This window comes from Lynx rufus, unplaced genomic scaffold (assembly GCF_022079265.1).
Source record: "Lynx rufus isolate CCGP_SWC_20201006 ecotype Redwood Valley unplaced genomic scaffold, mLynRuf1.p SCAF_7, whole genome shotgun sequence".
In the NCBI taxonomy this organism is placed as follows: domain Eukaryota; kingdom Metazoa; phylum Chordata; class Mammalia; order Carnivora; family Felidae; genus Lynx; species Lynx rufus.
The window spans coordinates 24,253,280-24,276,593 of record NW_025814889.1 but is presented as its reverse complement, the minus strand read 5'-3'; the positions used below and the strand labels follow the sequence as shown (position 1 = coordinate 24,276,593).

General features: G+C 41.6%; 1 protein-coding gene across 1 annotated transcript in view; it reads right to left on the bottom strand.

Annotated features, from left to right (window-relative positions):
* Positions 1–495: 495 nt before the first annotated feature.
* Positions 496–23,314, bottom strand: part of GAD2 (glutamate decarboxylase 2) — an 84,097-nt gene continuing 61,278 nt past the window's right edge. The window contains exons 12-16 of the mRNA XM_047066594.1: positions 23,006–23,084; positions 16,953–17,102; positions 10,398–10,505; positions 9,530–9,619; positions 496–669 (exon numbers count right to left, since the gene is read on the bottom strand). Coding sequence (XP_046922550.1) covers positions 496–669; positions 9,530–9,619; positions 10,398–10,505; positions 16,953–17,102; positions 23,006–23,084 — 601 coding nt within the window. The remainder of the gene's footprint in view (positions 670–9,529; positions 9,620–10,397; positions 10,506–16,952; positions 17,103–23,005; positions 23,085–23,314) is intronic.

The following is a 23,314-nucleotide window of genomic DNA, read 5'->3' as shown; positions in this document are numbered from 1 at the left end:
GAAATGTCGCTATAGGTAAATTAGAAATTTTTTTTTCTAATACTATGAAAAAGGCAAGAGTTTTTATTGTCAACATACATTTTATATGTACTTTCTCCTTTTGACTGCACCCCAAAGAACCTTTTATGATTCAGGGGCAATTTGGCACTATTCAATCATACTACTCTGAAGTGAAAATAAAGTTTGATTTGCACACTATATTAAAAGTAAGGGAAGTATTTAAAACAATTTTAAGCTTCTCATTATTGATTAGAACACAGCCTTTTGTCGCTAATTTTTAGAGAGGTATTCTAAACTTAAGAAAGGATTTTTAAAAGGAGCAATGTGGTTTTTTTTGTTTTTGTTTTTTGTTTTTTGATTTTTAAACTGTACTCTACTTTGACACCACAATAGAGAAATAGATTTACTTTGGAACAAACTACAAATACATTCACACAGTTTGTGACAACTTAATTGTCTACCTAGAGAATTGAAACAGCTCAGTGAGCTACATTATTATAAATCTTGTCCAAGGCGTTCTATTTCTTCAATCAGGAAGTCAATGTCTTGGTGAGTTGCTGCGGGATTTGAGATGACCATGCGGAAGAAATTGACCTTGTCTCCCAAGGGCTGATAGCTGACCATTGTGGTCCCATACTCCATCATTCTGGCTTTAATCACTGGGGCCACCTGTGGAAGAGACCAGATCAACATAGTGACTCCTGGGGACTCTTCCTTTAGCCAAAGAACCCAGTATCAAGTAGCACTTTTAGTTTTTAACTAAATAACTAAACTCATATTTGTTTTCCTTAAGGAAATTGTCTCCAAGTTTTGGGGGGAATCAGGGGACTAGAACAGTTTCATACATCCAAAATCTTGAAGGTGATAAGATGAATAATAAATGATAGGCTCTCAGGTGCTTTCCACGTCAGGTGATTCAAGGCCTGAGACCGCAGGCCCAAAATAGAGTCACTTATGCTGGGCCATTTAACCAAACCCCAGGCTTCGTACCTAACCTACTTGCACTTTCAACTTTCCCCAGAAATATAGTCTTAGCTGGTCAGTCAGGAGTTTTCTGATCAGCACCAATAACGTACTCTGTCACATGGGGCCTCACCATCCCCGGAAGAAAGATGAGGTAATTCACCTAATAAGAGCTTTTTCCCCAAGGGAAGGTGACCTCACCCAAAGTAATTCTTTTTTCTGTTTGTGACTTCCTTGTCCTGCTTTTAAAAATCTCCCCCTTTCTACTTGCCAGAGGGGATGCTGCCAGATTTATGAACTGATTCATAAAGCCAATTAGATCTTTAAAATTTACTCAGTTGAGCTTTTGTTATTTAACAACTGCCTAGTTACTATTTTGGGAGCACGGGAACAATTGGGTGTTGTTTCCAAGGCTAAATAGTTTAGCAATATGACATTTGGTGGAAGGCTCTTTTTCCCTCAGTATGTGTAAAAACACTGGAAACAAAACATAGTTCAGAGAATGGTTATGGAGAGGTAAGCCTCAATATCAAGTGATGTCTGAAAATAAGCAGACTTTTGAGGCCCTAAAACACTTATTTCTTGATACCCCAAAGCTTTCCCATTTCATTTCATTCTCCTTTTGCATTTTCTCAGTTTATGTTTTGAAATATAGTCCATAATCATGATGAAAATCAGCAGAACCCACAAAGACATAAAATTACAGAAGTGGATCACAGACAAGATCTTACCACTTGTATGCCAGATTGATGATTACAGAGTTCTCTGACTACTGTGTATGAGATGAAGTTCAAACTCTAGCTCAGCATAAAGATGTTTTGTACCGCAGCTCTGAAGACTCATCTTCCAGTGCTCACCAAAATGAATCTTCAACTCTGACAAAACCTATAGTCAATATCCCTTGAATGTGCCACACACACTTTTCTCCTTTCACACTTGTCCTCAGTCTTACCGTGTCAGACTTGTCTTGGCTGAGAGTCCCTTTTCTCTTCCAGGTCACATCCTGCACACACCCCAAGGCTCTACCATAGACCTACAATCACTATGAAGCCTTTCCTGACTCCTCTAGTCCAGTAGCATCTTTTCTCTTTCAAATTTTAAATACATGATCCTTACCCATACATTCTGTCTACAGAATATTTCCTATTGTCCTCTTGCTTATGAGAAAATACATTTCATCTCTGTAATTTCAAAACTGTAAGCTCTGGAGGGCAGACACAGTGTCTTTTACTTCTTTTGTTTACCAGCACAGTACTGTGTACACATTGAGGGCTTCCCAAGTCCTCATTGCTTATACAGAATAGAATAACAGGGACAGCTATCTAGGAAGAGGAATGCATTTAAATTATGTCTAACCGTGTGCATGAGCTATTCACGTATTTCACCATTGGAGTTTATAAAAATAATACCTGATCATTTAAGTTCATTGCTGCAGATATGGAACCAGGAATGGCACATGTCAGGGAGCTTTTGATTTATTTAGATACATATAGTAAGAAACTCAGTTCAAAATGGGGACCATGCCTTACAACACAGTTGGATTCATCTTAAATGAAGAATAGTTTGATTCCAGTGGAATGCCATTTTGAACATGTGACTTTTGAACATCAACACTTAAATAATCATTGGTTTACAATGAGGTTTCATCTTCAAAGTGCTCAATGTGCAAATGACATATCTGATAAAGTGTTAGTATCCAAAAAACATAAAGAACTTATAAAACTCAATACCCAAAAAACAAATAATCCAATTAAAAATGGGCAGAAGACATGAACAGACATTTCTCCAAAGAAGACATTCAGATAGCCAACAGACTCATGAAAAGATGCTCAACATCACTCATCATCAGGGAAATGCAAATTAAAACTACAATGAGCTGTCACCTCACACTTGCCAGAGTGGCTAAAACAAAAACAAAAACAAAAAAACACAAGAAACAACAAGTGTTGGTGAGGATGTGGAAAAAAAGGAACTTTCTTAACACTGTTGGTGGGAATGCAAACTAGTGTAGCCATTGTGGAAAACAGTATGGAAGTTCTTCAAAAGGTTAAAAATAGAACTACCCTATGATCCAGAAGTCGCACTACTGAGTATTTACCCCCAAAATATAAAAACACTAATTCGAAGAGATACATACACCCCTATGTTTATAGTAGCATTATTTACAATAGACAAATTATGGAAACAGCCCGTGTCCTTCGATTGATGAATGGATAAAGAAGATGTGGTATATGTGTACAATGGAATATTATTCAGCCATAAAAAAGAATGAAATCTTGCCATTTGCAACGACATGGATGGAGCTAGAAAGATAATGCTAAGCAAAATAAGTCAGTCAGAGAAAGACAAATACCACATGATTTCACCCATGTGTGGAATTTAAAAAACAAATGAGCAAAGGAAAAAAGGAGAGAGGCAAACCAAGAAACAGACTCTTAACTATAGAGAACAAACTGATGGTTCCCAGAGGGAGGTGGTGGGGAGGGGTAAAGCAGGGGATGGGGATTAAGGAGTGCACTTGTTACGATGATGAGCACTGGGTGATGTATGGAAGTACAGAGTCACTATATTGTACACCTGAAACTAACATAACTGGATGTTAACTATAGGAGTTGAAGTTCAAAAAGTAAACTAAGTAAGTATAAACAAAAAAACCCACAAAGTATTCAATGTGCAAAATCAACATTTTTCCCATCAGGCCCAATTATTTGTTAGTTACCAAAGAGAAAACCAAGGACAGAGTTCACCTTAACCTTCATTTCACCTTCACCTTACATCCAGACCCTAATCTCCTCACCTAAAAACGAATGTGCATGACAGTTCTGCACTGTGATTTTCTGACTCTAGGTTAAGTCTCTTTCGGCCTCTTTATTACATAGGAAGGTAATATAAAGAGGAATGCTTTTCCTGGGTTGGCCCTTCTTTCCCCTAAAGGATAAAGAATGTACACAGAGCATAAGGCTCATCCCAGCGAATAAATATGACAAAGAATATAAATTATCTCAAGTCTGGGATTAAATTCTGAAAGTGGATCTACTAGAATATTCTAGCATAAGGACGTGAAATTATCACTTTGTGCTAGGAGAATGGCAAATCAATGTGTTCCTGGGGAAGAGAAACCCCAAATTAGAAAAGGAATTCCAAATCCATGTTGTCTGCAGGAATTTCAGGAAAATTCATGTAAGTATTTCTTAGTTGTTATTCATGTAATAAATCATGCTTCCTCTTTAGAACTGATAAAACAATGATCATGCTGTACTCAGTGAATTAAACTCTGATTTCATTTTAATGGGCAATCCAAGCATAAATGGTATTAATTATTAAAGACAATCACCTCCTATTTTTCAGATAAATCAAATCAAATCAAAGGTCAAAAATTTAAATGGCAACAGTCATCATCCCAAACAGGTTTTGTCGTTATGTCAGACTGAGTCCCCCCAGTTCCTGAAGCTAGCTGGGTTGGCAGAAGTCACAGCTGTGTAAATACATATGACTTTGGATTGTTTCCAGAAAATGTGGATGAAATAAAATTTACAGGAAAATGAAACATCTACTTCATTGCATAATCAATAATTGCAAATTCAGAAGGAAAATAATATTCTGACTCTATTGATGAACATACAGCACTCTTACTAATTTCTAGACTTTTTCTTTTGGTCACATTCTTGGTTGTGTTGAATAAAGAGTCAGGAAAGAGAGGCTGCATGTTGAAGAATTCATTAAAGACATACTCAGTAGGAGCTCTTGGGTGCTGCCTTAAGAGTTTTAGGGTATCATTTTCTCCCTTGTGTCCTTAGCTTTTTCAGTCCTTTAGAAGATAATAACCAGGGAACTATCCCATAATTTGAATACACATTTGTGTCTCCAAAGAGAACTCAGGTTAAAGCATCACAACATCATAGAAATGTATTTTTTTCAGTATGTATTACAAAACCTTTTTGTTGCTAAATCTTGGGAACATGAGTGAAATTTTGAAAAATGAAAAAGCAGAATAACCATAAATAGGAATCCCAACACATTAAAATTTCAATAAATTCCTCATTACGTTCAATAATATAGACTATGGAAGAATATCACCTTGCATATAAAGCCAACTACTTCTTTGCCAATGTTCTTTTATTTTTTATTTTTAGAAGTTTATTTATTTATTTTTTTTTTAATTTTTTTTTCAACGTTTATTTATTTTTGGGACAGAGAGAGACAGAGCATGAACGGGGGAGGGGCAGAGAGAGAGGGAGACACAGAATGGGAAACAGGCTCCAGGCTCTGAGCCATCAGCCCAGAGCCCGACGCGGGGCTCGAACTCACGGACCGTGAGATCGTGCCCTGGCTGAAGTCGGACGCTTAACCGACTGCGCCACCCAGGCGCCCCAGAAGTTTATTTTTGAGAGAGAGAGAGCAAGCAAGCGTGCACATGTGTGCACGCATGAGCTGGGGAGGGGCAGAGAGAGAAGAAAGACAGACAGAATCCGATTCAGGCTTCAGGCTCCAAGCTGTCAGCACAGAGACCAACGCGGGGATTCATGAATACTCACGAACTGTGATATCGTGACCTGAGCCGAAGTAGGATGCTTAACCAACTAAGCCACCCAGGCACCCCATCCTTGCCAATGTACTTTTAAATCCACTGTTGACCTTTTGGAAGTCCCATCTGTCAGTATAGGACTGGTAGAAACAGGGATTAGATATGCAGATAATGATAAAATACAATGGAATAAAATACAAGATGAAGATGATGATGAAGAACCAGGATTCATGTCTGAAGAATACCCTCATGGGCTCTTCTGCTGGTCCTGCCTGTGTCTAAGGCAGTTGTATGTGGTTGTGTGATGCCCCAGGCCCTCTGTGTCCACTGTGCCTCAATGATGATGGGCCACCTGCACACTCACAGTCCTGACAGACAGCAGGAATGCACGAACCAGATTCTCAGCCTCCTTCAAGAAGCTTAGGCTGTCTTGTTTGGTAATGACCACCTGTTGCCTAGATATCTGCCCCCACATCAGTGTGAGCTGTGGAGAAAGGCCTAGGATCCACTAGTAGGTTTCCTAAGTGTTTCCCATCCCTGTTCTGGAATATGCAAATGGCATGTTAGCTAAGCAAACATTTTTGAGTGCCTATTGTATGCTAAGCCTTGTACCAGACAAGAGGGCACAAAGAATAATTCTTTATTGGAGGGTCCATAATTTGACTTAATTCTCATTTGCCATACAACGGCACAGAAGACTCCACATTTCCTCCCATTTTGGGTCTATATCAGCACTGACCAAGAGAACTTTAGGTAACGATAGAGATGTGTTATATCTCCACTCTCTGATACAACAGCCACTGGTCACAAGTTGACCACTTGAAATGTGGCCAGTGTAACTAAAGAAGTTAATTTCTGGTTGAATTTAATTTTGATTGATTTAAATTTAAGTGCCAAATGTGGCTATTGATAATATATTGGATAGAGCAGATGATTCACTTTATTTTACCTCAGCTGTTTTCCTTCTGACATTGTGTGTGTGTGTGTGTGTGTGTGAAGATTTACTAATCCCTGGACATTATACATTTATACATTAAGGGCTTTATAATTAAGAGGAAACTCTGAAAAATTATTGACATAAGTAAACAAAAGGTAACCTCGATATTTTATGTGGTTCTATTGTGACTTCCAATTCTGAATTGCTAAATTCTCTATATTCTAGTCAAGAAAATGGAATCACAAGAGGAAAAATTTAAGAGGATTCATTTTTCAATCCCCAGAGACTTTCAAATTTGAACTACAAACTGTATAAAAATAGTTTACTAATATTCTAATGGCTCTCCCCAAGAAATAATCTCCATTCCCATCACAGTTTATGTGTTTTTGCTAAAACCTGAGGGGCATTTGAAGAGAGTTGTATTTAAATGGGGGAGATTCAGAGTTGATTTTTGTTCAGAAACTGATGGGAAAAATCTCTTTCTGTTCTGTATTCCCATTTTGTCCCATCCCTCAGCCCAGAAATAATTCATTGATTCAAGGAATGAAATTGGCCAAACTACTCCAGGGATTTTCTCTCTCTGGTCAATGGGTTCATTAAAGAGGTAGAGCCAATAAGAATGGAAACATCTAATTTATAACTAATTTTTTAAATTAATCAGTCATTGGTAAAATGATACACACTACGGAGAAGCCACACCATAAAACTTCAGGAAAAAATATGAATTCTTTCCTCTCAAATGACTGCAGGCCCCTTTTTTGCCCACCTATCACCTCCAATGTGACTCTCACCCTTTCTCCCTCCCACCTCTTGGACTTGATCTCCTGGAATGAGCAAATGAGCCAACTTTATTAAAACTTCAAACATGACCATAACCCCTCCTCCTAGACACATGCATTGATGGATCCCCCATTCTAGAAGCTTTCTTCCATGCATTCCTCTAGGTCAGTGGCTCTGATCCTGGGCTGTACATTGGGATCACCTGGAGAACTTTTAAAACCATTCCTAAGCCCATCCCAAACCAACTGGATTAAATTCTTAGGGTAAAGAATTTACCAGTGTTTTTTATAAAACTTCAGGCTGATTCTAATGTGAGGCCAGGATAGCAAACCACTACTCTAATTAAGAGGCTTGATTTAAACACCTCAATTATATGCAAGTTTCCCTGATGAGGGTTTGATCCTGGATTGTCTATGGACAGGTGTTCATATCTCTAAGCTTTTCTGGAGGTTTTTAATCCACACAAGGGGCACTTGGGTGGCTCAGTCAGTTAAGCACCTGACTCTTGATTTCGGCTCAAGTCATGATCTCACAGTTTGTGGGATTGAGCCCTATGTGGGGCTCTGCAGTGATAGTGTGGAGCCTGCTTGGGATTCTCTCTTTCCCTCTCTCTCTCTGCCTCTGCCCTTTTGCGCACACACACACTCTCTCAAAATAAACAAAAATAAACTTTAAAAAACCCACACACCATCCCACTGTTTGACACAGAAGAAAATACTGGAAATTCTGAAAGTCAGTGAGGCAGCCCAGGCTCCTGCATGGTGGGGGAGAGGGACTTCCCTGCTCCTGGAAGTGACTGGAAAAAGTCCCCTCCTTTGTGGTAAATGGAAAACCAACCAACTAACCCACCCTCTGACATCCAAATACGCACGATCATCCCTAGTGTCCTATTCCTCAGCACTGGGATGGAGCCCTGCATTTACCTGCCTTCAAGACTCTCTCTGGCGTACATCGTAAACCAAATTTCACCCATGTGTAAACGCTAGAAGCAGGAGAGGAGAAAAGATAAAGGATCTTACTGGCCACAGAAAAACTTGAAGCTGAAGCCCTCTGGCTCTGTAGTCAGTGATTTTGGAAAAGTGATTTTTTCTCCCCATGCTTTCATGTTCCTGTCAGCAAAAGGGAGCGACAACAGTGCTTCCCACATTAGGTTACTTATGTTGGAATAAGTTTCTAGGCCCCACGATGGAGCTGCTCCTGCCCAGGATGTCACTTCAGGAAAAGGACACTTAACTTTCACATCCCTATAAATGCTCTGCTTGACCAGAAACATGGAATGTCCAGTCAGCCAATCCCTGATGCCAAGCCAACCTGGGGCTCCTTGTTCCTCACCCATTTTCTTTCTCTTCCTGTTCCTTATTCTTTATCCTATAAAAGCTTCTTGCCTTCCCCCCATTTTGCAGTTCTCTGGCCTCCTGGGAATGGAGGTTGCCCACTTCATGAAATGTTAGATGAAGTTTGTCTGTATCACCTAAATTGTCTTCTTCCGTCATTTTTAACACTTACGAAAGTTAGGTGACCTAACGCTAGATCAAAGTTGAGCCTGGGACACAATATGCACTCAAACAGTGGCCGTTATTATCGTTCCCTGCCCTGTTATCTTCTGGGGTTCAGCAAGCTCCATAGGGTAGCCTTGACCTCAGCATCTCAAGAGGGTCAGTAGCAGCTCTGTTTCCTAACCATTTCTGGTGCCTGAAATCTCTTCTGTGCGTATGACTGAGCACGGAAGGTTTCACTTGGTGGGTCAGCCAACTTCGGCAAGGGTTCTTGTTGCATCATGAATGGCAGTAAAGCTAACACCTGATTACTTATTTTAAGATCTCATAAACTTGCCCTCAGAAAAAAGAAGCAAAAAAAAAGGGGGAGTTGTTGGGGGGGGCACCTGGGTAGCTCATTAGGTTAAACGTCTGACTTCTGCTCAGGTCATGATCTCGCAGTTCATGAATTCGAGCCCCGCAATGAACTCTCTGCTGTTAGTGCAGAGCCCGCTTTGGATCCTCTGTCCCACTCTCTCTTTCCCCTTCGTCTGCTTGCATGTGCGCGCGTGCATTTTCTCTGTCTCTCAAAAATAAACATAAAATTTTTGTTCTAATAATAAAATTTTAAAAAAAGAAAAGAGAAGCAAATAGGGTAGTTACAAGTCTGGATATGCCAGTTCTGAAAGTCCTGGTTCTGTAGGAGCCCTCATGAAGGGGAGTGGGCCTGCACACCAAGGAAGAGGTTGGATTTCTCCTAGAGACATGTGCATGTTAGAGAGATGCCATGCACGTGGAAGGCCCAGTGTACACACCAACGTATATATCGGAGGGGCCTGTATCACTGACCTTTGAGAGGCGGCTCATTCTCTCTTCATTGTCTTCCAGGACACGCAAACTTGGAGGCACGTACCAGAAGCAGACATTTGTGTGCTGAGGCTACAAGGAGGAAAGTAAGATTCACATTCAGCCCATGGTGGCAGTTTAGAAAATTCCAAGGACATTTCAAATCTATTCTGCAACTTCTGAATAGAATTCCTACTTAAAAAAAAATTTAATGTTTTATTTTATTTTTGAGACAGAGAGAGACAGAGCATGAGCGGGGGAGGGTTAGAGAGAGAGGGAGTCACAGAATCCGAAGCAGGCTCCAGGCTCTGAGCTGTCAGCACAGACTCCGACGCGGGGCTCGAACTCACGGACGGTGAGATCATGACCTGAGCCGAAGTCGGAAGCTCAACCGACTGAGCCACCCAGGCGCCCCAAGAATTCCTACTTTTAAATCCATAACCACTTTTAGAGTGCCTGACATTCACCACGATATACAGAGTTATTGTTTTGTGAGTGTGATTTTTTACTCCAGCTCAGAACCCCTGCTTCTCCTTTGTAATGGTCCCACTTACCTGGACAGTACATGATTGACACACAAAAAATCAATGATAAGAATTAGAGTTGGGGCACCTAGGTGGCTCAGTCAGTCAAGTGTCCAACTCTTAATTTCAGCTCAGTCATAGTCTCATGGTTCAGGAGATGGAGCCCTGCATTGGGCTCTGCGCTGACAGATTCTCTCTCTGTCTCTCTGCCCCTCCCCTGCTTTCTCTTGTGCTCATGCTCGCTCTAAATAGAAACTTTAAATATAAATAAATAAACATTTAAAAACATAAAAAAAAGAATTGGAATTGACTAAACTTTTTGAGATCATAGAGATCAGAATACATACCTTTCCATCAAACACCATTTCATATCCTTCTCGGTTTTTTATGATATTGTATAAATATTCTGCCAGCTCCAAGCACTTATCAATATGTGCTTCAAACCCAGTGGTGCCCTGAGTAAGAGAAGAAGAAAGGTTATCGGCAGGGGGCTGAGAAAGGCAGGTAAGCTCTTTGTGGGACAAATCTCACTGGAGACTGAAGGTCTTTCTGCCGCTTCCAGCTCAGCTCTGCTCCACACTTTCCTTGAACAAGACTGTTTCCAGAGGCTTTTCTGGTGATTATTTCTCCTTTAATGTTCTCCCCTCAGGTGTTTTTGTTGCCTTTCATGTCATCTCGGCTCTCCATGGTGGTTTCCTTTTCTTTTGGAGCCCTCATTCTCTAAGCAATTATTTTGATTACTTGAGGGGAAAATTTGCCTCTGTCATTCTGAGGGGTAATTATGGAAGTCATTAATGACAGGAGACTGGGCTATTCTCTTCCTGCGGATAAGAAGCATCATCAGAGACCCCCCCAGCACGCCTGTTTAGCTCCTGACCATCATGAAAATTTACCATTTCCAGACTGCACTTCTGTTCACCAATGTACCCCCATTATGGAACAAATAGGGTAGGTACTCAATGAATATTTGCTGAACAAATGAATGTATTAATCTTAAAGGGCACACAGATGCTTTGTTAGCCTGTCAGTCTGCAAGGCTCATTAGATTTCTCCTTTGGGGACAAATGATTTACATGCTTGTAACAGGCGAACATAATCACAGAGGTCTTTTAGTTTCTGGCTCTGGAAGCCCAGGATCTGGACTTGTGAAAAACAACACTACAGCCTTGGACTGGTGCTGTTTACCGACCTCAGGACACTTCAGGGAATTACTTTTCAAAATGGCTTTCCTCCTAATCCTTTCAGCATTTATGGAGCACTAATGGAAAGCTTAGACAAACAGCTAATGCTCATCCCAGGAGCACTTAGAACAGGCCAACCAGTGACTAATCCAACATGGAAACTGGAGGAAGAAGCTGCAATGGACATAAGATGGGCCCACATTCCTATTTATAGTCTCATCTCAGCTAAAAGGGGGATACAGCATGGCCAGTGACTTGAACGTCTGAAGCATCAAAGAAATCTGATGGGTTCAGAAATCATTTCTGTGGAGATTGCTGCCCTGGTTGATTGGCCAAGGAGTCTGACTGGTTCCTGATGGCTCAAAGGAAGGGCCCCAAAGCTGAATATTCAGGCCAGAGCCTACACCATGCACTATATGACTCTGTGGTACCAAGGATTCGGGGTTGGTTTGGACTGACCTGGCAGTTTGGGTACACTTGGTAGGTACACTTTGGGTACTCCTAGGTAGGAGGAGGGAAGTTAATTGGTCTCCAAACTGGATCCTTTGGACCACTCCAGAGTTGGATTTAAACTTGCATGTATCTGATCCTAGATAATAGCCGGGACCACTAGGACTCATCCTGTCTAGTCACACGGCCTTGGCTAATCTTACTGGTCCCATGGGAACGATGGTGCTTGTCTGATCTCCCATATAGGGACATGGTAAAAGTAAAATGAATACTCTGAACATGAGTTTGATTGTATCACAAAGGCAGTGGGATTATCAGAGACTAGAATGGGAATCTTCTCGCTTTTGCTAGTCTAGGACTTCACTTAAGATGATTAAGGAGTAAACTGATCATCCTTTAGTTGAAAGCTAAAGAGGTACAAGGGGGAGTGACACAGGGAACTCTAGTTTGCCCTTAGAAGCCTGGCCTCTCTTGATATTGGATATTTATGGGAAGAAGATCCATGTTTTATTTCCATAGTTTGGAAGGCTTTTACGAGATTCTCCAAAATGCATTCATTCATTAAATACATGTTGAGTAGTTGTCACATGCCACACAGTTCTTATTCTGAGAATGACAACAGCACATGGAAAAATTTATCACCATGACCTGGTTGCTATGAAGGAGGCTGAAGGCTCTGAGGGACACGTCTAAGTGAAAGTCTAGAGCCCAGTGTCAGAGTTATGCTGAGGGAGCTTCAGGAGAAAGGTGGTTTTATTTTCTCCCTCATGGCCTACACACTTAGGATTGGTGTAGACTTATCTGGCTGAAGTGGACACTCCACAAGGGCACAGACTGGTGTTTCCTTTGTTCACTACAGTCTCCGTCATACCAGCAGGGTTGGCATACATTAGGTGTTCAATGCACACTGGTTGAATGAGTGGATGAATGAATGGAGGTGTAACTTTTCCTCCCTGGGGCGGTGTTTTGACACAGTATGTTCTGAGGAACCATCTGTATCAGCACCAGATCAACTGTGTTATTAATGTAGATTCTCGGGTCCCACCCCAGACCCCCAAGTTGGTATTTTAGGAAGATGAACACCGCGTATATCCACTTCTTCAGTGATGCCACTGTCTACCAGCGTTCAGCTGCTGCAGCTGTGTTGTCTCCAGGGCCTGACACCATCAGTGCTGCTCACGAGCCTTCTCTGCTTCTCGAAACCCTCATCTAATGCTCTCAGGCCCCAGAAATGCGGGTCTGCAATAGTGATTGAATCCCTTGCTACCATCTCCATTTCTATGGCTGCCCCCCTACCTAGGCCCTCTTTTTACCTGGATGGTAGCTCCCTAATTACCCTTCCATCAACCTGGACTCTCCACTAGCATCAGAATATGCAGGAGAGCTCCTGCTAGACCTGCATCCCACGGTGTCCTCCCAGCTCCACTGGCTGAAATTCTATGTATTCTACCTGTCCTGCTCTAGACCCATCTTTTTTTTAAAAAAAATTCTTTTTAAGTTTATTTATTTGTTCTAGAGAGAGTGAGAGCACAAGGGGAGGGGCAGAGAGAGAGGGAGAGAACGCAAGAATCCCAAGAAAACTCCACAAGACAGGGGTAGAGCCCCATGCAGGGCTCAAACTCATGAACTGTGAGATCATGACCTGAGCAGAAATCAAGAGTTGGACACTTAACCAACTGAGCCACCCAGGTGCCCCTTGAAGGTGACCTCTTAAAACATCATTCTTGGGTCTCAAACTCGGGATGAGCTCCCCATCCTCAAACTTTTGGGGAGGTGCATCTAGGTTTCTTTTACAACCAGTTATATTCTGTCTTATGTGATGCTTATCTGTGCATTCATCTTATATCATCTGGAAAATTGTGTCCCCTTCATCCCATCCAGGATCAGGCACAAAAACAGATGCTCATTATCTAATGTATTAAAATAAGTTAATATTTTAAGAGAAAATGAACATTCATTCAGTCACTCAGCAAAGAGTGTGCCAGGCATCAATTTCCCTTTAATAGTTTTCTCCTGGTATTTTTTTTTTTTTCTCAGCCATTTGTCAGTCCCTTTGTTATCTACATTTTCAATGAGGGAGGCCAATCACAGAAAACTATAGGGAAACCTGCTAATTTGCATAATTTGCATAACTATATACAAACAGATTTACTGTGAAAACTAGGTAGTTATATATTACACCATCCTTGCAGGCCTAAAATTAAGGTTTGTTCACCTATCTTCCTTCCTTCCTTCCTTCCTTCCTTCCTTCCTTCCTTCTTTCCTTCCTTCCTTCCTCTCTATATCTATCTATCTGAGTTTTTAAAACAGTTTTTTAAGTTTATTTCTTTACAGAGAGAGCGCTCTTGCAAGCCAGTGCGGAGGGGCAGAGAGAGAGGGAGAGAGAGAGAGAGAGAATCCCAAGCAGGCTCTGCACTGTCAGCACAGAGCCCGATGCAGGGCTCGATCTCATGAACTGTGAGATCATGACCTGAGCTGAAACCAAGAGTCAGCTGCTAAACTGACAGAATCACCCAGGCACCCCAATCTACACTGAGTTTTAACCACAATGGAAATCTGTGACATCCAGAAAATAATCATCAAGTCTTAGCATTCTCTAATTAAATGCAGACAAAATGAAAGGTCTACTCAGTAAGAAAAGAGTTGAGGGCAGGTGGGGGCCTTTGCTTATCACAGGCTTAGGTATCTGTCTAGAATGCCTCCTAGCATTCATATCAAGAGGCTCATTCTTTTTTTTTTTTTTTTTTTTGCATACAGTTGCTCTTATCAATTATCTTGGACTTAATCTGACGCTGTCATCAGTGCATTTAGCTCCACCAGTCATTAACAGATTAAGCAATATTTATATTTAGGTTAGTATTTTTCCTGTGGTTTGTATTGCTAAGGAGAAAAATACGGGTTTACCTTACTATGGGTATTCTCCAGGTATATCTGATAACAGAGGATTTACTGATTAACGTTAGCTCCTCCTCAGTCTTGTTTTCTCATTCCTGAGGGGATTCAAGATCGAGTCATCGCCAACTCTTTCACAGTTCTTATTAGGACAGGAAGACTTCTCCTTCCCTGGCTGGCATCACTAGAGAGATGGGGATGTGGGAGGGTGCTTACCCTCACCTCTCATCTGGATTGTAGGACTGATCTTATGACTTTTATAATTATTATCATCTCATTTTGCAAAATGTGCAGCTTTAAGTTGAAAAGCAAATGGACGTTTTTGCCATTTACGTGTCTAGATACTTAAGGTTTTGCGTGAGAAATTAAAGGAATATGTATCCATACATTATGTGGCTGCTGAGATTGTTCTTTTTTCCTTTTTTATTCCCTCCTCTGGTGCCTTTATTTCAGCACGTTAGAAACTGGATCCTCTGCCTATTTCAGGCTTCAGTTGTTGCTGTTGTTTAATTCACACCTGATGTCCTCCAAGTTATTTCTCTTATAACCAACCGCTGCCCCATGCTGGCGAGGAGGCTTCAGATGGAAAAGGAGCAGCGGGAACTGATGAACCATGAGAGGAACATTTTTGTGTAAATATAGCTAATGATCATCATCTTAATAGAAACACCGCAGGAAAAGGGGACAAGAAGGATGATACTGAACAATATTTAGAGCTCAGGCTTTCCTCAACTACCTAGCTGATATTTATGTTCATCATTTTTGATTCCCACCAATCAAGGAAATGAAAAATCTACTCATGTTAAAACAATTTGAGAGTATGCCAATAATTCCTATTCTTTCTTTCTTTCTTTTTTGCCAAATGGAAGTGTCTTTGCCAACAGAAGGAGTCTCGTCTGGGTGGTGGGGACCAAGTAAGTGTCTTTGTCAGGCTCTCATCTTTCAAGAGAGGAAGGGGCCCCTGCCTGGCTCAAGGGATGGAAGCCCACCCCTCATACCATGTTTATGAGGTAACGACTGCAGGCAGCTGCTGGATGGATACTTAGCAACACTTAGAGGAAATTCAGTGAGAGCAAATACTATTACAGAGGCTTGTCTGAAGAATATGTAGCCCAGCCATCCCTGGAAACCACGTAAGAATTATTTCTGCATTAAGTGAGACCATCTTTCTACTGCCTTTTTTCCTGGATGGATTTAAAGAAGATTCCATAAAATGGCTGTTGACTGCATTATTTCACTCCCAAGCCCCCTTATTTTCTTGTTAGCTATCCACCTCTTTAACTGCTCAAGGCATTCAGTTTTACTTAGAAACATCTTGTAAAGAACAGCACATGGAACTCGTTGCCGTAGACATGGTTCCTCTTCACACGGACCCGGGGAAGGGCACATTCTCGGGTCTTACCCTGGCAGGTCTCACTCCTGCTGACCGAGTTATTTCTGTGTCCCCTGGGATTGAACTGCCACCTGCTTGTGCAGGCTCCCGAGAAAGCTCACAGCTAACTCTTGGGGCCCCTCTCCCAAATGTACAGGACCTCAGGGAGTGCCAGCCTTCCTCTAAACTCTCCTTTTCTTGTTTCCTTTGTCAAGGTTCCCTCGTGCACCCTTTCGGTTAGTTGGGTTTTTCTAGCAGTTGGGTTTTTCTGTCATGTCCAGCTGCTCTGACCATTGCCTCCTGTGAGAGGTAAATGAAACCAGGTGGGAAGTTACTGATGTGTGACATTGAAATTAGGAATCTGGCCAAAATTAAAAACAAAATCTTGGACCTTTCCATCCCGATTACATTTCAGCAACCAGGTATGGTCTTTGAAAGGGCAGCAATTAGGTCCAGCCAGTACGGTATTCCCTTACTTAGAGAGTCTCTGTCCCTGAGAGGAGTGATCATCTATAGTTAAATGCTGGGGTCAACAGAGAAGCTGAACAAATGGAGGTTACTGGGTAGTTCCAGAGTTTTAAAAAAGCTTTATCATGAGAGGTTATCCCTTAAAATGTCAAAAGAAAGCTATCATGGTGGGGTTTTGACTTTTCACTTTTGTCCTCCAAACAAAAAGAAGGCACCAACCACCCTGAGGGATCAATCACTGGGTAAAAACCAAGAGCTGAGAGCCAACAACAACAAAACAACAATAACAAAACACCTCTTAAAAATCCAGATGTCCTGCCGTATAAAGCAGCCTGGATTTGTTTTCTAGATGAGTGAGCGTTAGAAGCAATTTGGCTTATGTTCTTGCCCGTGCAGAAGGCAGATATCTAGAAACAGGATAAAAGAAACTTAATCGTGGGTAATCTGCAATCTGGAAATCAGTTTTTAATCTCATAATAAGGGTCACCAGATACAGTTTCTGTCTTTAGTCGACATGCAGCCAATCTACACATGCTCACCTTTGCCCTCCACATTAGCCATAATTTAAAAACATCGACATGGCGTCCACACTGTAAGGCCTTGTCTCCAGTGTCGTAGGACAGGTCGTAGTGTTTATCTTGCTGGAAAAGGTAGGAAGCATGCATCTGGTTGCAACTCTGCATCAACCCCTAGAAGAGAAGGGAAAAGTTAGGAAACTCTACTGACTTGGTCAGGTATTCCATCAGATTTATATTGTGGTGAAAAGTATTAAGAAAAAAATTTGCGGAAGATGGTGGCGTAGGAGGACGCTGAGCTCACCGCGTCCTGAGGATCACTTAGATTCCACCCACACCTGCCTAAATGACCCAGAAAACCGCCAGAAGACTCGCAGAACGGATTCTCTGGAGCCAAGCGCAGACGAGAGGCCCACGGAAGAGGGTAGGAAGGGCGGAGAGGCGGTGCGCGCTCCACGGACTGGCAGGAGGGAGCCAGGGCAGAGGGGCGGCCTGCTGGTCAAGCAGAGCCCCCGAGTTTGGCTTGCAAAAGCAGAGGGGCCAGATGGAGTGTGTTCTGACAGCAAGCGGGACTTAACATCTGGGAGGTTATAAGTTAACAGCTCTGCTCGGAAAGCAGGAAGGCTGGAGGACAACGGGAGGGAAAGTTGTTGAGCCCCAATGACAGAACTCAGCTTGGTGGGGAACAAAGGCGCTTGCCAGCGCCATCTCCCTCGCCCATCCCCAAGCCAAAATTCCAAAGGGAACTTGCTTGCACCTCGCAAACACCCAACGCTGTGCTTCTGCAGATCCATCCCTCTGGCGGCGGGTCTGACTCCCTCCTGGTGCCGCAGGGCCCCTCCGGAAGCGGATCACTGAAGGAGAAGCGAGCTGAGCCTGCCCCTCCCGCCCCTGTGCACCTTGCCGATCCACCCCAGCTAATACACCAGATCCCCAGCACCACAAGCCTGGCAGTGTGCAAGTGGCCCAGACGGGCCATGCCACCCCACAGTGAATCCTGCCCCTAGGAGAGGGAAAGAGAAGGCACACACCAGTCTGACTGTGGCCCCAGCGGTGGGCTGGGGGCAGAATTCAGGTCGGACTGCGGCCCTGCCCACCAACACAAGTTATTCAAAACAGCACAGGGGAAGTGCCCCCCGCAGTTCCACACCACTCCAGGGACTATCCAAAATGACGAAATGGAAGAATTCCTCTCAAAAGAATCTCCAGGAAATAATGACAGCTAATGAACTGATCAAAAAGGATTTAAACAATATAACAGAAAGTGAATTTAGAATAATAGTCATAAAATTAATCGCTGGGCTTGAAAACAGTATAGAGGACAGCAGAGAATCTATTGCTACAGAGATCAAGGGACTAAGGAACAGTCAGGAGGAGCTAAAAAATGCTATAAATGAACTACAAAATAAAGTGGAGACAACCACAGCTTGGATTGAAGAGGCAGAGGAGAGAATAGGTGAACTGGAAGATAAAATTATGGAAAAAGAGGAAGCTGAGAAAAAGAGAGATAAAAAATCCAGGAGTATGAGGGGAAAATTAGAGAACTAAGTGATACACTAAAGAGAAATAATCTACGCATATTTGGTATTCCAGAGGAGGAAGAGAGAGGGAAAGGTGCTGAAGGTGTACTTGAAGAAATAATAGCTGAGAACTTCCCTGATCTGGGGAAGGAAAAAGGCATTGAAATCCAAGAGGCACAGAGAACCCCCTTCAGACGTAACTTGAATCGATCTTCTGCATGACATATCATAGTGAAACTGACAAAATACAAGGATAAAGAGAAAATTCTGAAAGCAGCTAGGGATAAACGTGCTCTAACATATAAAGGGAGACCGATAAGACTCGTGACGGATCTCTCTACTGAAACCTGGCAGGCCAGAAAGGAATGGCAGGAGATCTTCAATGTGATCAACAGAAAAAAGATGCAGCCGAGAATCCTTTATCCAGCAAGTCTGTCATTTAGAATAGAAGGAGAGATAAAGGTCTTCCCAAACAAACAGAAACTGAAGGAATTCGTCACCACTAAACCAGCCCTACAAGAGATCCTCAGGGGGATCCTGTGAGACAAAGTACCAGAGACATCGCTACAAGCATGAAACCTATGGACATCACAATGACTCTAAACCCATATCTTTCTATAATAACACTGAACGTATATGGACTAAATGTGCCAACCAAAAGACATAGGGTATCAGAATGGATAAAAAAACAAGACCCATCTATTTGCTGTCTACAAGAGACTCATTTTAGACCTGAGGACACCTTCAGATTGAGAGTGAGGAGATGGAGAACTATTTATCATGCCACTGGAAGTCAAAAGAAAGCTGGAGTAGACATACTTATATCAGACAAACTAGACTTTAAAGGCTGTAACAAGAGATGAAGAAGGGCATTATATAATAATCACAGGGTCTATCCATCAGGAAGAGCTAACAATTATAAATGTCTATGTGCTGAATACGGGAGCCCCCAAATATATAAAACAACTACTCACAAACATAAGCAACCTTATTGATAAGAATGTGGTAATTTCAGGGGACTTTAAGAAAAAAATTTGCAAGGGACACTGAATTTCCTGGAGAAAGAAAGCAATAAGAATCAAATTTTTTAGATGGGGCCAATATCCAGACAGGATGAGCTGTTGGGATAGGTAAACCCTGTGGGATAAATGGCTCAGGGTCAAATGTAACTTCAGGTTAACAACAGTGAAATATATGCTTTTACTCTCCTTTTTACAAGAATACATTTATTCAAAAACAATCATAATCAGAGTATAATGTTCATTCTTTGAGGAATATCCTGATGTTTTGGTTTTATTGTAATTAAAATACTTTAGAAACTTTTGTTTTGTAAAATACTAATAGTGTGATTATTCTAGTGTTTCATTTACACTTAGTTCAGGTACTTTATCATCTGGCTGTTACGGTTTGAATTCTCTTTGGAAGTCATAGCTTTTAAGATAGCTTATTGTTATTTTTATATGCTGAAATCTAAAAAATAAAGACATCATTATTCTGAGATGTCTTAAATAACCAATCTTTGAAATGCCATATTCCCCTCTCAAGAGTGGTTAGAGCTTCAGTACTGTATTTTTAAAAAATGTTCATTCATATATTTTGTATTCATGCAAGAGAGAATGGGAGTAAGAGGGGGACGGGGGTAAGGGCAGAGAGAGAGGGAGAGAGAGAATCCCAAGTAGGCTCCACACTCAGCTTAGAGCTTGATACGGGGCACAGTCTCATGAACTGTGAAATCATGACATGAGCCTAAATCAAGAGTGGTACACTTAACTGCCTGAGCCACCCAGATGCCTCGAGGTCATATGTTTTGAAAGGACCACTAGAAGCTGGTCCTCTCTACCCACTGTTCCACACTTTGGGGTGGTCTCCCTTAGGACTGGTACACCTTTTTGTGAGCTTGCATGCCGAGTTTCTGTGACCATGAAACAAAATGGAGTCACCTGTGGCAACTTTCAATTTTATTGGCCTTCAAGTGAATTTTCTTTTTCAAATCCAATGTCATTTTACCACTCTATTACAATTATTTAATTTCCCTCACTCTCAAAAGAATAACAATGAATTTTACTGCAAAAGGAGCCCAAACTATAGGGTTGAGACCAGTTTTATTGCCTACCATCTGGTCTTTCAGGGTCTCCTTACAATTTTAGTTGCATTACATTTTGTGTTAGTTTGGATAAATTCTTTTTTAAAGAACTCTCACTTCTAACTTTAACTAGATGATCACATTTTAGTCTTTTCTTTACTTGCCATGAGTCACAAGAGAAAAAAAATGCCAAACGTTCTGTGAAAACACAGTTGTACTGTAGATAATGAAAGAGTCAGAGGCTTCCTGTGGTTCGTGACAAATTAAAACGTGGTGGGGTTTCTGGTGAGGAGACCAGCAATGCTGCTTTAGTCAGAGAGCATGATTCATTCACTGTTCTTTGGAATAGTTCGGTCACTTTGCCACCCATGTTCCATACTAAACTTCTGGTGCTGAGGCTAATTAATTATCATTGGCAATGAAATATCCCATTGTAACTACCACAAGCAATGGAGTATAAAAATGCAGTAATGGAGTGCCGGTACTTGGGATTCTCTCCCTCCCTCTCTCTCTCTCTCTCTCTCTCTCTCTCTCCCTGTCTCCTTCCCTCCCTCCTCCCCCCTCTCAAAATAAATAAATAAACATTAAAAGAAACCAAAACACATGACCTCTTAAAGGTTGGCCAGCACCAGTCTCATTGCACAAAGGGATAAGTAAACATGACGTTTTTCACATAAAGGGCCTTGATAATATCCTGATTCCAAGCCATTAAAAAGTTATAGACCATTATGTTGTAAACTGTTTTAAGTAGGCTCCACACCCAGCGTGGAGCCCAACATGGGGCTTGAACTCAGGACCCTGAGATCAAGACCTGAGCTGAGATCAAGAGTCAATGCTTAACCAACTGAGCCACCCAGTCACCTCTGTTACAAACAATTTTAAATATAGTAATAGTTGCTGTGCTATGAAATAGTTGTAAAAGAAATTCCCATGGTCAAATAAATTTAGGAAACTCTACCTGATAAATTCCTTCTTTAAAGATATTTGCAATATATATCCGCCTATTAAAGGCTCTGGTATGCCCTGAAGTAATGAATCTTGCTTTTAACTCTTCAATTTAAAATATCCCAAGTTTTTAAAATCTTTTTTATTTTTATTTAAAATTTTATTTAATGTTTATTTATTTTTGAGAGAAAGAGAGAGAGAGAGAATATGAGCAAGGGAGGGGCAGAGAGAGAGGGAGACACAGAATCTAAAGCACACTCCAGGCTCTGACTTGTCAACACAGAGCCTGATGCGGGGCTCAAACTCATAAACAGTGAGATCATGACCTGAGTCGAAGTCAGACGCTTAACCAACTGAGTCACCCAGGCACCCCTAAAATATCCCAAGTTTTGTGAGCCCAGAACTCTCTTATCACAGAATACTTAATACGGTCTTATACAATGACCTTATTCCTTATATCTCAATAAGGAACATGCTGTCAGAGCATCATAAACTCTTGGATTTGGAAGGGATCCTAGGGGTTTTATTCTGTTCTTTTTCAATAAAGGAATCTTTTCTCTCCCTTTACTAATAAGTGTCTGTCCAATCTCCAGTCACTTACCCCCGGTGGTGAATTTATTCCTATGCAAAGCATTCACTACCTCGGAGAAAACTTAATTTTTAGAAAAGCTTTCCTTTTATTGACCAGAAGTCAGAACTTCAATCATGGCATATTCTGATTGTGCCATCAAATCATTCCATCCAGTGCTACAGACCCAGTTCCCTGAAGAAACCGAATCTCTTCCACTTGAGTCATTTTAACTGTGAAGGATGCCATCTTCTCAGTCTTTGAAGTTTCTTTTTCTTTTTAGATTAAACGTCCTTGCTTATTTCAACCACATCTGTCACAGGTTCACCAATTGTTGCCCACCATTCAAACCCTAGCTTGGTGGGGTCCCATATGCAATTTGGCACTGACCTAAGCAAATGGCTTCAGGCATGGTTTATCTAGAGGACAGTGGGAGACTACCACCTTCCTCATCCTGGAACTCTACTTCTTCTTTTTTTTTTTTTTTTAACATTCCATTTAATTTATTTTTTAAATTTACATCCAAGTTAGTTAGCATATAGTGCAACAATGATTTCCTTAATGCCCTTTACCCATTTAGCCCATCCCTCCCCACAACCTCTTCAGTAACCTTCTGTTTGTGTGACTCCACTTCTTTTAGACCCATTACTTTTTTTTGAATGCTAAGTTTCTCTTGATGCATTGTTGACCCTGCCAAGTACAACCTAACATTCTATGCCTTTTTTCACAAGTACAATTTAGCCATGTATGAAACATACCTGTCTTGTAGACTCAAACTATGACCGTCCTATACTTGGACATAAGAGGACCTCATAATCATCCTTGTTAACAATTTGCCCTTTTTGGAGATGGCTCGCTGTTCCAGGCTGTCAAATAATCCTGTATTCTGATTCTGTTACTACACACATTTATTCTACTGAACTCCATGGATGGACTGGGCCATGAGTCAGGGAAGACATACCTCTTCTCTAACCAGGAGAGCAGAGCACTGTAAGGGGACGCCCATCATCTTGTGTGGGTTCCATGTCACAGAGTTGGCCCTAAAGGAAAGAAATGAAGTTAAGAGGGTGGCACCCGTGGCAGACTCAGACTACAAGGTCCTGTGCTGGGACAACAGAGCTTCAGTGTTCTTAGCACTGTTTCTCAGACTCCCAGATGACACTAACTTTACAAAACAAGAAGTGGGCTCTTAAATCTACAACCTTTTCTTTGTCTACAAAGAGAACAGGCGAGGGTCGGCATCTTCACGCCGTGCCCCCTTAGCTTCCAT